This window comes from Homarus americanus, unplaced genomic scaffold (genome assembly GCF_018991925.1).
Source record: "Homarus americanus isolate GMGI-L3 unplaced genomic scaffold, GMGI_Hamer_2.0 scaffold28172, whole genome shotgun sequence".
NCBI lineage: Eukaryota > Metazoa > Arthropoda > Malacostraca > Decapoda > Nephropidae > Homarus > Homarus americanus.
The window spans coordinates 1-14,428 of record NW_024738604.1 but is presented as its reverse complement, the minus strand read 5'-3'; the positions used below and the strand labels follow the sequence as shown (position 1 = coordinate 14,428).

The 14,428-nt window shown below is 39.0% G+C and overlaps 1 protein-coding gene across 7 annotated transcripts in view; it reads left to right on the top strand.

Annotated features, from left to right (window-relative positions):
• Window positions 1–5,235, top strand: part of LOC121874078 (transcriptional adapter 2B-like) — a 35,472-nt gene extending 30,237 nt beyond the window's left edge. For 4 of the 7 annotated variants that reach the window (XM_042377965.1, XM_042377967.1, XM_042377964.1 and 1 more), the window contains 2 exons: window positions 3,519–3,581; window positions 3,974–5,235. In XM_042377965.1, coding sequence (XP_042233899.1) covers window positions 3,519–3,581; window positions 3,974–4,114 — 204 coding nt within the window. In that variant the 3' untranslated portion in view covers window positions 4,115–5,235. Of the gene's footprint in view, window positions 1–3,518; window positions 3,583–3,973 lie in introns of those variants that run through there. The other 3 variants (XR_006090361.1, XR_006090360.1, XM_042377969.1) reach the window with 2 other exon arrangements.
• Window positions 5,236–14,428: the final 9,193 nt, after the last annotated feature.

Below are 14,428 nucleotides of genomic sequence, written 5' to 3'. Positions count from 1 at the left end.
CAACACCGCAATATGGAAGGCTGAGTGTGTGTGTGTGTGGTGAAGGGAGGAGCATTGCATTCCTGCTTTCCACATTGTGGTGTTGCCACATTCCCCCAGTGAAAACTTTCAGGATGCTATCTGGCATGCCACAAGATTTCAAGTCATATAAAATGAGTTATTCTATAGATCTGGAGTCATAGGAGCCCTTAGCAAAGCCTACAGAACCCGAGCTTAGTGTGACGTAAATTACGTCAGTGAACATTTAGAGTATGACAAGGGATGACGTAATTTATATCAGTGACCATTAAAAGGTTAATGTTTCATTAATATGTTTTCAAAGATATGGATAGACAACAATGCATTGTATATAGAAAACATTACTAATTTTGAATTATAATGTAAATAAGTAGGTAAACATCTAGAAATAATGAATTGTTTATGAAACACATCAATGAATATAATTAACCATAATGTTGTGATGAGTGATGATGTGCAGTTACAATGAGACATGACGGACAAGACTGCAGATCCACATTTTTTCCACTAAACATTCACATCATCTCTACTAAACGTCCACATCATTTCCACTACACACCCACATAATCTTCATTCTTCACTACAACTGTACATTCACTTCATCTCACACTACAGTACACAACTTTTAAGGCCACCCATGCTACATACGTACATCGGGAACTTCAAGAATTATTGAGGAGCGTTTAGAACCTTGCAGTTGTCCAAGCTTGCCTGGCCATTTTGGATATTCTTTGAGATGGAAGGAAAAATCAGAGGTTGCAGGGGTTCGAGTTGTCACGGGTTTACCCAAAAAATTTGGGGGATAGTTTTGGCAATGGCAGAGGTTCCTAAACTCATTGCAAGTGATTGAACTGGTGTGTTTGAGACCATAATACTGGGTGGATTGGATTCAGAGAATAAGAAATATAGTGATCAGGTGCAGGTGGAAGTGCGAGAAGTTTAAGACAGAGAGCTGACGTGCTAAGGTGGTAAAAAAAGATTGTACAATTCAAAGGTGAATAGTAGGAGGGGGAGGAGAAGATAGAATGATGGGGTAAATAAAGTACTGTACTGTACTAGAAGGAATTGGCTGTGTTTATGAATCACCTAAGAACATGATGCCAGTTGGTTTTGGGGATAGCGATGCTGTTAATGAGCGTTCCTAGGTTATCTGAAATGACAAGGATAAACCAGATAGAAACCTTGGAGCCTCGCTGTGGAAGAAGAATAATATTATAGGAAAACACATCTCTAACAATAGTAAGAATGACAGTGAATGAAAAGTGAGTATTTTTCTGGTCAACCTACATTATAATGGGGAGAGGCTGGCAAAGTAAGTGATAAAAGAGAGTACTGTATGGTGGTAAACAGCTGATGGTTAGATATTGTGAGACAAGGGTAAAGTTGGTAAGGTATCTTTTTTCAGTTATTTTTATTTTACAAATTCTCATTGTGCAGTGTGCCAGGCATCTAGAGCAACACAGATTCTCCCCTGTATGCTGTGCTGTTTTTAATCCTCTCTGATATAACAAATGTGTTGTATAGTGTTCCTCTTCCACAACAGTTGAGGTGGATCAAGTAAACATGCTGATTGTAATAGTGAAGCTCTTATTGTAATGGTGAGGCTCTTAGAAGACATATTTATTGGTTCTATTATTTGAGTTGAAAACCAGGGAATGGGAAGGGAAACTGAAGTAATTGAAGATAAAAGTTATCATCTTGTTAATCTAGTGTAATGGTGCAGCTGTGTTTTGTGCTTCTGATTTTTTATTTTTTTTTTAATCATCAGTGACTCCTATGATGTTATGACAGAAAATAAGCCTGCAAGTGTGATAAGAGCTGTGCAGGAGCTTACTGATGAATAGTTGTATGTATAAAGGCTGGGTTAAATCTACCAAAATGCAGCATTAGGGTTGCTTTTTGGCATAATTTAAAATTAACATGAAATATTAAGACAGTTTAGAATTTAGTGCCATGTACAACAGCTCCAGCAACGGTAACAAATTTCTTTCAAGATTTTTGGACTTTAATTTACTGTACAGTACTTGTAAATGGTAAGAAATATATGTGATTTTTAAACATTTTATGCTTGATAAAAGATACAGAAAGAAACGAATTTTACCTGGAAATGCTTAATTTTGAAAGGGGTTCATGTTACCCTTTCCTTTCACCTTGTATTAATAACAGAGATGAAATACTCAAGGGTGAATCAGTGATGTGTATCTGGTAAGGGTTTGCTTGAAATATTGTTGCAGATACATTTAGGTTTGAAAAGTGTATTTAGGATGGGACTCTTTAAGATTATGATGATGGTTAATGAATTGAAGCATGGTAACATTTAAAGAGTCTTGTGATTAATGCTTGAATGGTAAAATCTTAGGAATACAGTATGAAAAGATAGTCAAATTAAATGAATGATTGTAGTATATGGGAATTCAGAATGCATATGAAAATGAGAGGAAGGAATGTAATTTGAATAAATATTGTGAAAATGGAGTAGTATAAATAAAATATTTTCTCGTTTACTTACAAACAAAATATTTACAGGGAACGGAATGATATAACCAATATCTCTGTCCATATCCTGAAATTAGTGTGTGTTATAATCAATCTTTCCAGGTGTCCCAGGTAACATCTTCCATTGTGTGTAATACTGTATATCTTCACTTCAGAATTTGTACAATGAACAAAGTTTTCATGCTTCCATTTGTGATTTAATTACAAATGCTACAGTTGGGGGCCAAAAAGGTGTGTTAAAGCCGGGTTAAGTGTAGGTTCTGTCGAAGTTAACCAGGCTGGTACATTTATATTATATTGGGTTAGAGTAGCAAAACCCAATTGTCTGTTTCTCCTTTTATTGAGGAGAATTCCAGAGTGTAAATCAACTGTAACTTAATCACTGTAGCTATGAGTGTTAAGAGAAGGACGGGGGCTATGTAAATAGACCGTTTAATCACGTCCTTCTTGTGTGAGGGGTTGAGTAGTAATGCCCGCTTTAGGTGGCCAGAAAGGCCGGCAAGTAATGCCTTAACTCAGCATAATATGACGCAGTTTCCCATGGGCACACCTTATCACGTGCTCTGAACATGTCGCCTCATAGCCAGTGGAAAGTTCCAGGGGGTGAATCAGTATATAAATCAAATGTAATTAACCCATTTATATAATCTTTCTGTTGATGAAACAGGGGCTATTACAGGTGGCCTGTTATGAAAGTTTGTTACTGTAAGGAAATATTTTCTTTTTGCTTATTAAGTTTATGTTATTTATATTACAGAAGTTCTCATCGTTATTAGTCATGCCTGTACTTCAAGTGCTTTTTGGCCATCTTAATTCTTTTTTGTATATTACAGAAGAAAGCATACAGTTAAAATTGAATGCTGTACTACTTTCTAAGAATTTGTGGGAGCTGTAAGATGCAGTATGCATGTAAAAAAATATAATGATATGTATTAAATTTTTCAGGTGTGAGATGTTATATGAAACTGAATTAAAAAAATTCTGATGCTATATTTTTGTTCCAGCTGTGTGCCTCCTCGAATATCAAGCCATCCCAGTACATTGCTTACAAGGCAGTTTTACTAAAGGTATGCTTTAAAAGAGTTCACCATTAGATGCCAATGTGGATTACCGTCATTTGTTATATGCTGCTTGTAAATGTTTAATTTATATTTGTCATCACTTTGACAAAATTTCACCAAACTCTTGGAGTCCATGCTTTAACAGTAATAAGAATATTTTTTTATTCAGATTTGAATAATAACCTTAGTAGAAAACTCTCTTTATAAACACTATTGTCACGTGACAGTAGTAACCAGTTGTAGCTCACGAACAATTTGAGCCTACCCACCCACGTGCTCAAAATGCTAAAATTATATTTTCTGGTAATGGTAAGTTTCAGGGAATGAAGATTTTAGCTAAAAGGCATATTACTGTATTAAATTATACCTATAATGTACAAGGTACATTTGCTTTACAGGATGAAGGCGATAAGCAGCAAGCAGGTGTGGGCCCAGCCACTCGAAGGGGTGTATGTTGTCCACAAGGCCTTGATTCTCACTCACAGCGCATGATCACCACTTTCATGACCCAGGCGGGTTGGATCTCTTCGTTTACATGACCATCAGTGAATTTTGGGACCTAGGTATATAGAACTCCTCACTTCCATTAATTGGTGTCAATGTAGAGACATTGCCAACCACCTAAGGTATTTGCTCAGAGCTAGTAATGTGCTCTGGTGAGGAGATTCCCCTGTCCCATATATAGTACATTTTCATAGCTCAGTGTTCCAGAGCTGTATGAAGGAATAATATTGTCAGCATATAAAAGTCATCCCTGAAGTCTGTTGGTTACAGTGTTGGATTAGGGCTCAAGTTCTCTTATTACAGACATTTTATGAATGGACGTGATACTGATGTGTAAATATCTTAAAGTATCTACTGTTATTTTTCCTATGCACATTGTATGATGGTCTATTATGTGGTAAAATTTTGTATTTTATCTTGCAAATGATAACTGATTTTGCTTGATAATATAGACAATGCACTTGGAGCTTTGATATGAGATATTGCTGTAAAATCTTGCTAAAGCCTTTGACAATGGCAAGAGTAGCCTTTAATCCTTATGATAGTCATAAAAATTGGTAAAACTTAGTTGCAATATTTGCACATTGCTTGTACTGGTGATGGTTGTATATTAGTGTTGCAAGTATTCTGTACACTACTACAGGGACTCATTCTCTCATTGGACATGCATACCCCTCCAGTACCAAATAAATGTAAAAATCATAAAAGCTGTTCATTAAGTAAACAGAATGTTATTGTAAATAACTTGACAAACTTCCTCTTTCAACATATTGTATAAAAGACAAATTTTAATTTCTTATAGATACAGTTGGCCCTGTGCAGCCATATGTTAAACTGTTCTCTAGTCATGAAGATACAGACGCAAACTTATGCCATGCGTTGATTACGTGAGGCAGAGATAGGCTTCCTTACTATGGTTTATAAGAACTTTATTATTTTATTACTGGAGGCAAAGCTTATCAAAGAAATTTTGTTAACCATTGAAATGCTCAGCTTTCAGTGGTGACAGTGTTTTGTAAAGATTATGAATATTAGTCACTTAAAACTATTCTTGGAAAATTTACATGGAGTATTGTTTAGTTTAGACATAAGGATATTAATTTTATACAAAACTGTACCTGGATATTTATCATTTTTTAAAAGACTTGTAGTATAATTAGTGTTTTAATATCCTTTTGGGTAAAGCTCTATTGATACTGTACTAGATAGCAGCAATAACACAAACTGCTTGAGAGATGATGAGGAGCAAGTCGAGTGGTCTAAAATCTAATACAAAATATTAACACACGTCTGGCAAGGGAATGAATGGATGATTCAACACGCAAGGCATATGTAGTTACAATATATTATCACTTGGCACATAAGACGTTCAACTACTTTTAAAACATGAGCACTGATATATTCAACAAAGTTCAACTGAGTTAAATTCACTTAATATTGTGGGTGTGAGGCACTATGTACTATCGTGCACCAAAGTCGTGTCCACTACCCTGCCACAGTGAGGGTTCGAATTGCCCCGAGTGTGAAGTTTCGAAACAGCTGGGGGAAATGCTATGGTCGGCCAACACATGTCGCCCACTGTAATTGATGACTCAGTATTATTATTATTATTATTGGGGGGGGTTAATCTAGTAACAAGCTTCGTGTGTAGGTGGAGCATAACATAGGTAATTCATAATCACTGATAACAATAAGAATGTCATGAAGATAGTTAATATTATTAGCATGGTGAGAGATGTGTAGCGGATGAAATAAAGCACTACAACGACCATATCTCCTGCGTTCATGCTTGTGACGGTCGCGACTGAGTGGGCACCAATTAATTCTCAGTAGCTGGCCGTGAGTCACGGGCTCCTGAGATTGTTACCGGTTGGCACCACCCACCAGGGGAAGGAGGTGATGTCAGAACACTGGAAACATGCGAGTCTCCATTCTACCATGCATTAAGTCACCAGCTTAGGTAAGGAGATCACATTAATTTGTCACCATAGCCCATGTCGTCCTTATACTATTGCAGGGTGTCCCATAGTGACAACAGATATTTATAGAGGGTGAAGAATATGGGATATTGAGTTGAAAATCTTCTATACACATAAGCATTTTTAAGTTTTACCACTTTAAGTGAGGTGGGTTGTAAAAATTTTTGCCATGTTATGTTTTGTTTTTTCATACCAACTGCAGCCATATATATGCTGTTGTAATGTATTAGTGAATTACATAAGGCCTATTAATAAGCGTGAAACCCGTTTGAAGATACTGTAATGTTCCATAACTTTGCATTAACCTTTATAGCCATTCCACGAGCTCCAGCTCAGCACCTAGCCTCCCCCAGCCTCTACCCACCCAACTAATAAGCCTCCATGGTGAGCATTGTGGGTTACCACACCTAAACACTAATCGACTACTTATTCTCTCCCCACACTCCCCCCTCCCACCATCCCCCCTCCTCCTCCCTCCCCCACCTCTTCCTTCATCCTCCCCAAGACTAAGTCAATCGGGCATTCCATCCCATCACATTGCAGCTACACCATTTCCCTGACACCTCCCCCTGTTCTACCCCATGGCGACGATTTGGACTACTGTGAACACTTCACAGAACCGGCGGCCTTGGCTCCTCCCTATGTTTAGAGTTAAAACCTTTACAATAGGGTCAATCCCGCGTAACTTGAGCGGATTAAGATATGTGGAAAAAACAAAGCAACACTCATAGCCCACCACACCACCCATTTCAAATCACTAACCACCGCGTCTCTATCTCCATCCGTTTCCCTCTATCTATAATGAAAAGTGTAATCCTACTCAGAAAAAATAATGAATGGGCCCTCCAAACAAATTGAAGATGAGGTGCACCCCACCCCAAATAGGGATGGGCCCTCCATTTCCTTTAAGCCTTCTTTTCTCCACATCCTTTCCTCCCTCTCCCATAAGCCCCAGTCATTTCCAACCTACCACCCAATACCATGCAGTGACGAGGCCACACGCTCTCTCTAAAGTGTGTTCCAAGTTTGGCAGTTGCCTCTGCTAGCCTTCTTTACACACCTCACTGTTTGTACTGGTATATAAGCACCAAACAACCATTTGTAATAGTTGCCTTGCGTAATATGTAAAATCACCTCCGGCCAAGCATGGCAAATCATATATATGATTTTCTACTTAGAATCACATACGGTATTCTTTCACCCCCTCTACAAATATCTGCCAATTAGTAGGACACCCTATTATAATTATATGACAGTTGTTATACCAGGCTGGATAATTAACTTCACAGAATATGGTGTTTGATGTCCTATGCGTTTGGTGGTCATATGTTGCCATACGTTACCTTACCGATTATATTACTTTAGGGTGACGCAGGTTTGGGTTGGGTAATGCAGTATTTACGTGGAATTCGAGCATTTCAATGAACGCGAAGAAAAACGTGTACATTATAACGAACCCTAATGGCCAGCTATACAGTTATATGTGATGCAGGTGAGCTTATGTATAGCTAACTTGAAAATTATAGAAATACTGCAGCAGTGGAAAACCATATATTTTGATTATCGTGAGGCTAACTACCTAAACAATTAATATTTGACGTTGGCGAAAGTACTTGGAGAAGAAAGTATTGTAGGTCATAAGCTAAAGTGATCAATCCATCAGTTTTAGCCAGCCGGTTATCATCAAAAGCAATCCTCTCTTATGCATTCAATTCTAGGATGGTTTTAGAATTGGGCATACGCGATTGACTTGAGGCCAACTCATGTCTTCCTATTAGGGCCCACCTATATGCTCCAGCACACTTAGACACAATGCTGTATGGTGTATACTTTCCATTTGAATGCCTCATTTGTCGGTAATAGAACCATTGTGCCCTTCTAATGTAGATATTTTAGCAGAGACCCCAAAAATTTCCAAGTTCAGTTTGACCTTTTTGAAATACAGTAATCTCCCTCCAAAACAATATAACTTACAAATTGCCAAGCACAATATTCAACTAATCCCTCCTGACTGGCCCTGGAGATTGATAGGTATTAGTGATTCTAGTTGGCTAAATCTTGATAGGTGATGGTAATTCCTTGAGAATGTTCCTCTAAGTCATAGGGGTGGTGGTGGAAGTTTTGGGGAATTCGAGTGGGTATCCACTTGCAGTTCACTGTGAATACATGAAATAGGAAGGGTTTCTTGGGCAGTTGATCCAAAAGATTTGCTAAACATTATGTAAGAGTAATAATACTTAGCAAATTGTTACTAATACATTCATTTCAGCTTATACTACAGGTATTCAGGGGCAAAACCATTCGGTTATAAACAACTCATTTTATAGATGAAGGTTACCTGGAGCTGAGGGGACGTGCACCTAGCCCTGGCATGGGCGGGGTGGTCACAACACATGGTTGAAGAGCCTGGTTGAAATTGCCAAGAGCAAACTTTTCGGTTGTAATGTATCCACACTCTGCCAGAGAGTGTGACGCGCGCAAAGTAAACCTTCAGTTGACTCCGGCCCAACACTGGCGCAGGTGCAGATACATTCTGGAGCCAGTTCTTGCCCGAGTACTTGCCAATGACAGCGAGCCGTATATTTAGGATCATTGTTGGTTCTTGTGGCCAATCTTTTCAGCCCAAATGACATTCCGCTAAATCAGCCTCCATTAACCTCGAGCCAACAATCAAATAAATAAACGAGCCTTCCCCATCCACACATTCTCCCTCCCATCCACCCACTACGCCCGTCCATCCACCTACCTCCCATCCACCGCACCCTACCTCCAACCACACACCTACCTCAATCCACACACCCTACCTCCAGCCCACCCTCCCATCCATGCCTACCTCAATCCACACACCCTTCCTCCATCCTAGAAGAAAAATAGGTAATATTTGATGACTTTGATATTCTTCATGAGCAAGAGCGAGTCATCAGTCGAACATTAACTCATGTCTCTACGTACAAGGCCACGAATACATCGTAAATTATAATAACAATATTTATAATAATAATAATAGTAGTAATAATAATAATAGTAATGATAATAAAAATAGTAATGGAATTGTACAATGTAGCCTAACCATGGAAGCCAACTGCTTGTTTGGTTGTGGACTGGGTTGGTGTGTAGGCAGTCAATTGAGTGACTAATGGTGGATAGAAGTGATTTAAGAAAATTAATGAGATTATAGATGACAGGACAAATGGTGGTTTCTTTCCGCCAAATCCAGATTATTTTTCATATGAATCCAGTAAGGGCCGTAGTAATTCAGGGTCAAGCACCTCAGGTTTCGCCACTCGCCAGTAGTCATTAGAGGTACGGCAGTGGTGTGGTGGCAACGTGTTGTTGATGATATTGGTCATACAGTGTTGATCGCTGGCACCCGTAACACGTTAGCTGTTTGTGGATTACACCGTGTTTTATTGGTTTTCAGACTTCAAGACTCTACGTTGTGGTTATTAGCAGTTGAGTGAAGGTAAGGTGATAACAAGTTGTGTTGTTGTACTGTGGGGTCCAGGGAGGAGGAGGCGGTAGTAGCAGCTCTCCGCCGTGTACGGAGTTGTGGATTCGCGTGGCTCCGGACGAAAATACTTTGCTATAAAATGGCTGATAACCTAGCTAGTATGGGATAGACAGATAATACTGCTATTAGATGGCTATTAACCAAAGATTTATCATGTGGACCGAGCATATGGTACGCTGTAAGATGGGTATTAACCTAAGCTAATATGTGGATATATGGACCAAAAAGTCTGGAGTAATCATTTTGTTGTTGTTGCAGTGCAGGTGTATCACACCTGTACTGGACCTTGATTTTGTATGAATTTATCGATAAAATCATACTACATACATACATACCATGTACATACGTGAGGTTCCGTATTTTCCGTTTGTTTCATATTAAACACATTCAGTTGAAGTTTTGTTAGAGGGTAAGAGTGAGTAGGTATAAATCACTTAGGGCCCACTGCACTGCTATTGCAAATGTGTTATGTAATAGGATCACTCTTAACATTTCAATATAAATTATTTGCCTTGATGTAAATACCTAAGCGTCATACAGTTCAAGTTCGTTCGTTTCAATTGTTTATTCGCTTGGTAGAGGAAAGGATCCTAAATTGTATCACTAGGTACCCTAATACAATAACACCAAGAAGCATCTGGCAAGTGTGACAAGAAAAGTATATACAGTATAAATATTATAAGGGGCTTACTAAAGCCCCACAAGATGAAGGATATTCCTTTTAACACATGTCATCATTATTTGCATAATGTCATTGTCATGGGGATCGTCATTATTCTCAAAAGTAAGGGGGTGGTGGAGTAATGGTATGAAGTGAATGCGTTTGTGCTCCCGCCAAGGAAAGGCAGACCATCCCACTGCAACTCTCAAATAGCGTCTTCCTCTAGTCAAGGATATCAAGCTACTGCCCGGCTTTAGGTGGCAGGAGCCAGCTACTTTCTCGTGCACACTCGGCATAGTATGATGCAGCTTCTGTGGGCACCTCATTCATTGAACATGTCACCTCATATATCCATTTGAAGAGTGCAGGGGATGAATCAGTATATAAAATCATGTATTCAACGCTTTATATAATTCTTATGTTTTATGAAGCAGGCCAGTACAAACAGAGTATTAGGTTTTCTTAATCACAAAGTGGTAATAAGAGTGCAGAGTCTTGTGCAACTATATCTTCATGGTCAGGCACCTCGTTATATTGGTTCAGGTTCTAGTGCCCATAGTATAGAATGGATATCAATTCACTGAAGTGGATTGCAGCGAAGAATAGTGAAAATGATTCGGGACTTAGACACCTTCCATATCAAGGTGGATTCAGCCAAGCTACAAGCTTTAAAATTTCCTAGAAAGACGAAGAGTCTTGGGGAATACTGATGAAGTATTTAAGTGGGTGAGATAAATAAGGTGTAGATAAAGTTCTTATAGTATCAAGGCAGGATGGTTGTAACTGATTGAGGTTGAATAAAGCAGTTTAGGAGAGGAGGTAAAGGAAGAACTGGTTTACATATAGGATGGTTGACGAGTGGAACAAGCATAACAACTTTGGTAAGTGCTGGAACAGAGGATTTTGAAAGAGGCTAGATAGATTCATGGATGATAAAAAAGAGGTGGTAGTAACTCGACAGGAGCTGTCATGCACAGGCCAACCGGCCTCTTGCTAGACTCATATTTTCTATGTTCTTATGTAAGCCACCTGTTGTATACTCGTGGTGTTTTAAATAGAGTTCTGGAACTCTTAAGTGGCAGGGGCTGGGGTAAACACTTCTTTTAGTTGTTTTCTTTATTGTTGGAAGTAATTATATACACAGTACTTGGTTTGGAAGGTAGTGTGTATTATCTTATGCAATCCGCTCTGCCACTGTCAATTCACCACTATAGCTTCGCACGGCTGCTTGCCTCACACAATCCAACTACCATAGAATGCCACTGAAACCTCCAACAATATCAAAAGTCATTCACTTTGTCTGGTCATGCACCATGCACGAGCATGCCACCGTCACTTCACCACCATAAGAACACTTAAAGTGCTGAAACCAGGGCTGCAGCCAGTGAGTTTGAGCATATGAAAGACGGCTCACTGTCAAGGAAGTTACTACCACTCTCTATCATCACATGAATCGATCTAGCTTCTTTTAAAACTTGGCGTTTCGGCGCTTTTACAGTTGCTAAAGCTTGTTCCGCCAAATCCACCACGCTATTTGTGAACCAGTTCCTTCCTATCTCCCTCCTAAACCTAAACATCGAATTTAAAATGGTCATTTTGAGGTCTATCCTGCTCGGATATTATAAGAACTTTATCTATATCTCCTCTAGCGTTGCTGCCCTTAAATACTTAAGTACTTCACCACAATCACTTCACCACAAGCGACTTGCCACAATCACTTTACCATAATCATTTTGGCACAATCACTTTACGTCTTGTATCTTAGAATCACTTGACACCGTGGCTGCGTACTGATGCTATTCATGCTGAAATCACCACTCTCTTCACGTGCACGTCTTTGGTTGTGCGCAAAAAACTAACCCGTTGTAAATCTGTCCAGGCGTTTAGTATCTTAACCGCGGCTCATAGGCTAGTTACCGTGGGTGATGTAATTATATAAACATAATGTTTGTAGCCCACATTAATATAAGTATTACGGTCTGTCTGACGGGCTAATACATAATTATAATGTACCATCCATTTCCATGTTTATCATTTTTTTAAGTTGTTATTCAGGTTTTAATCACCAGTAATAAGATATTTATAATAACGTAGAAATGAGGATAAATATTGAAAAATACGAGGTTGGAAATCACATTTACTTTTAATATTTACCAACACAGGTCATACAGAATATCAATAGCCTGTCCAATGGCCTCCCTTTTATATAGCCCCCTGGAGCCTTCTTGGGACTGAGACACAAGGTTATATAGGTGGTTGGTTCCTCACAAACTGCTCCCACTCGACCTGGGTGTGAAGGAGGAGTCTGGACCAGTGTTTAGCTTGTATTCAGGCTCCCACGCGTTCACTATCTGGGTCCAAATGGTCTCTATAGGGTTGAGGTCTGGGTAGCACTCACAAACAGTCATAGTAATCGCTTAACACAAGCAATGGCCCTATACAATATTATATTTGTAATATCAAATGTTTCAATAAAAATACAACATTATTATTCTATTGGGTAAATGAAAAGTTGAATTGTTTTACTGAAAGAAACTTATTGAATATGGCCCTGGAGATTTAGATGGCCAGTCCAAAAGGTCACTTTCATTCGACCTTTCCTCTGACCAGCGCTTCATCTCTCGTGCCGTGTGAACAGGGCAGTTATCAAAGAAGTGAACAATATTCATCACACATAATTTGTTAACACTTATATCATGAATTGGCGCCTTCATATAGGTGAAAATGCGCGACTTGGAAAAATAAAATAGGCGAGTGTGGAGGCACGGATGGTGGGCAGCCTCCAGCAGCTCGAGGCAAACGTCAGAGATGGTGATGATGGGTAATGTAAACTGTTGTACACTGAAGAGGAAAAATAAGAGATTACTGTATTATATACTGATGGAAAAAAGAACAAAATATTGGTATTGAGGGAAAGGTGTTTGTTGATCAAGTAACCCAAATTAAGGAGCACATTTCAGTATTAGTAGTATGGATAGATCTACGTAGTATTAGTTAAGGGCTGCAAATTGGTGCCATCTTTTACTGTAATAATACAAGACTAATACCATATGTTGGAGCTTGATAGACTTTACATAGGAGCAACTTTTCTTTACTATTACAAATTATAAATTGCAATTTAAAATATGTATGCCCTTTTTGACCCGATCTAATGTTGACACTGGTGTATATACTATTCAACACAGTATGGTGGCTCACTGGCAAGGTACCTGTTGTGGATGATGGAGGCCTCGGGTTCGACTGCCAGATGGACTGAAGTCGTGTTGAACTGGACGAGGCAGAGACAGGATGTTGAATGGTTCGTAAGTAAAATTTATGGTTTACCAGTGATGTTGGGGCTGGTGCAATGGAATTACTTTACTATAGAGAAAGAAGCTGTGACTGCTTATGGCACTGGAAAAGTTTAACATATATCTTGGCAACACCTACCAGAGAATTGTAGTTTACAGTGACCATAATTTATTACAGTTCAGAAGTCGAATGAAAAACAAGAATCAGAGACTTAATAGATGGTGATTAACTCTGCAGGGAAGGACTTGGTATGTTGTGTAGGAGTGAGGGAAGGACTAATTACATTTATACTGATTCCCACTGCAATCTCTCACTCTGCTATGAGGTGACATACCATGCACGAGTATATGCCTACGGGAAGCCAGGCTTGTACATGCTGAGTAAAGGCATAGTTAGCTGCCTTAAGCCACCTAAAGCAAGGCAGGTAGCTTGATATCCTTTGACTAGAGGAAGACGTTATTTGAGAGCTTTCCAGAGATGGTCTCCGTCTTCCTTCGAGTGGGAGGGATTTGATGTCTATCCTGTTCTCCTCGATGCAATAGCCACTTCCCGTCTCACTCCATAAACTTAAGCATCGAATTTGACGAAGATCTCACGCTCCATTTACATAAGACGCCATCCTTCTCATCATACCTTTTTTCATAAATAGGAATCCTATTGATTGATCTTACACCAGAACTGATATTAAACAATACTTCTTTAATAAAAGAAACTTAATTGGCTCTGCTATTTAGTTTAATAATACATACAGAAACCAACCTGGTTAACTCCTGACTTAATCTTAGCCGTCTATTGCTTCCTTATTTCCAACATTAATGCATCTGTTTCTTGCGTCAGTCCGCTCATAGTACCCTCAGGTTCTTTCTGTGTCGACTTCTAGGTTGATGCTGTTGCTGGCTGTAGCAGC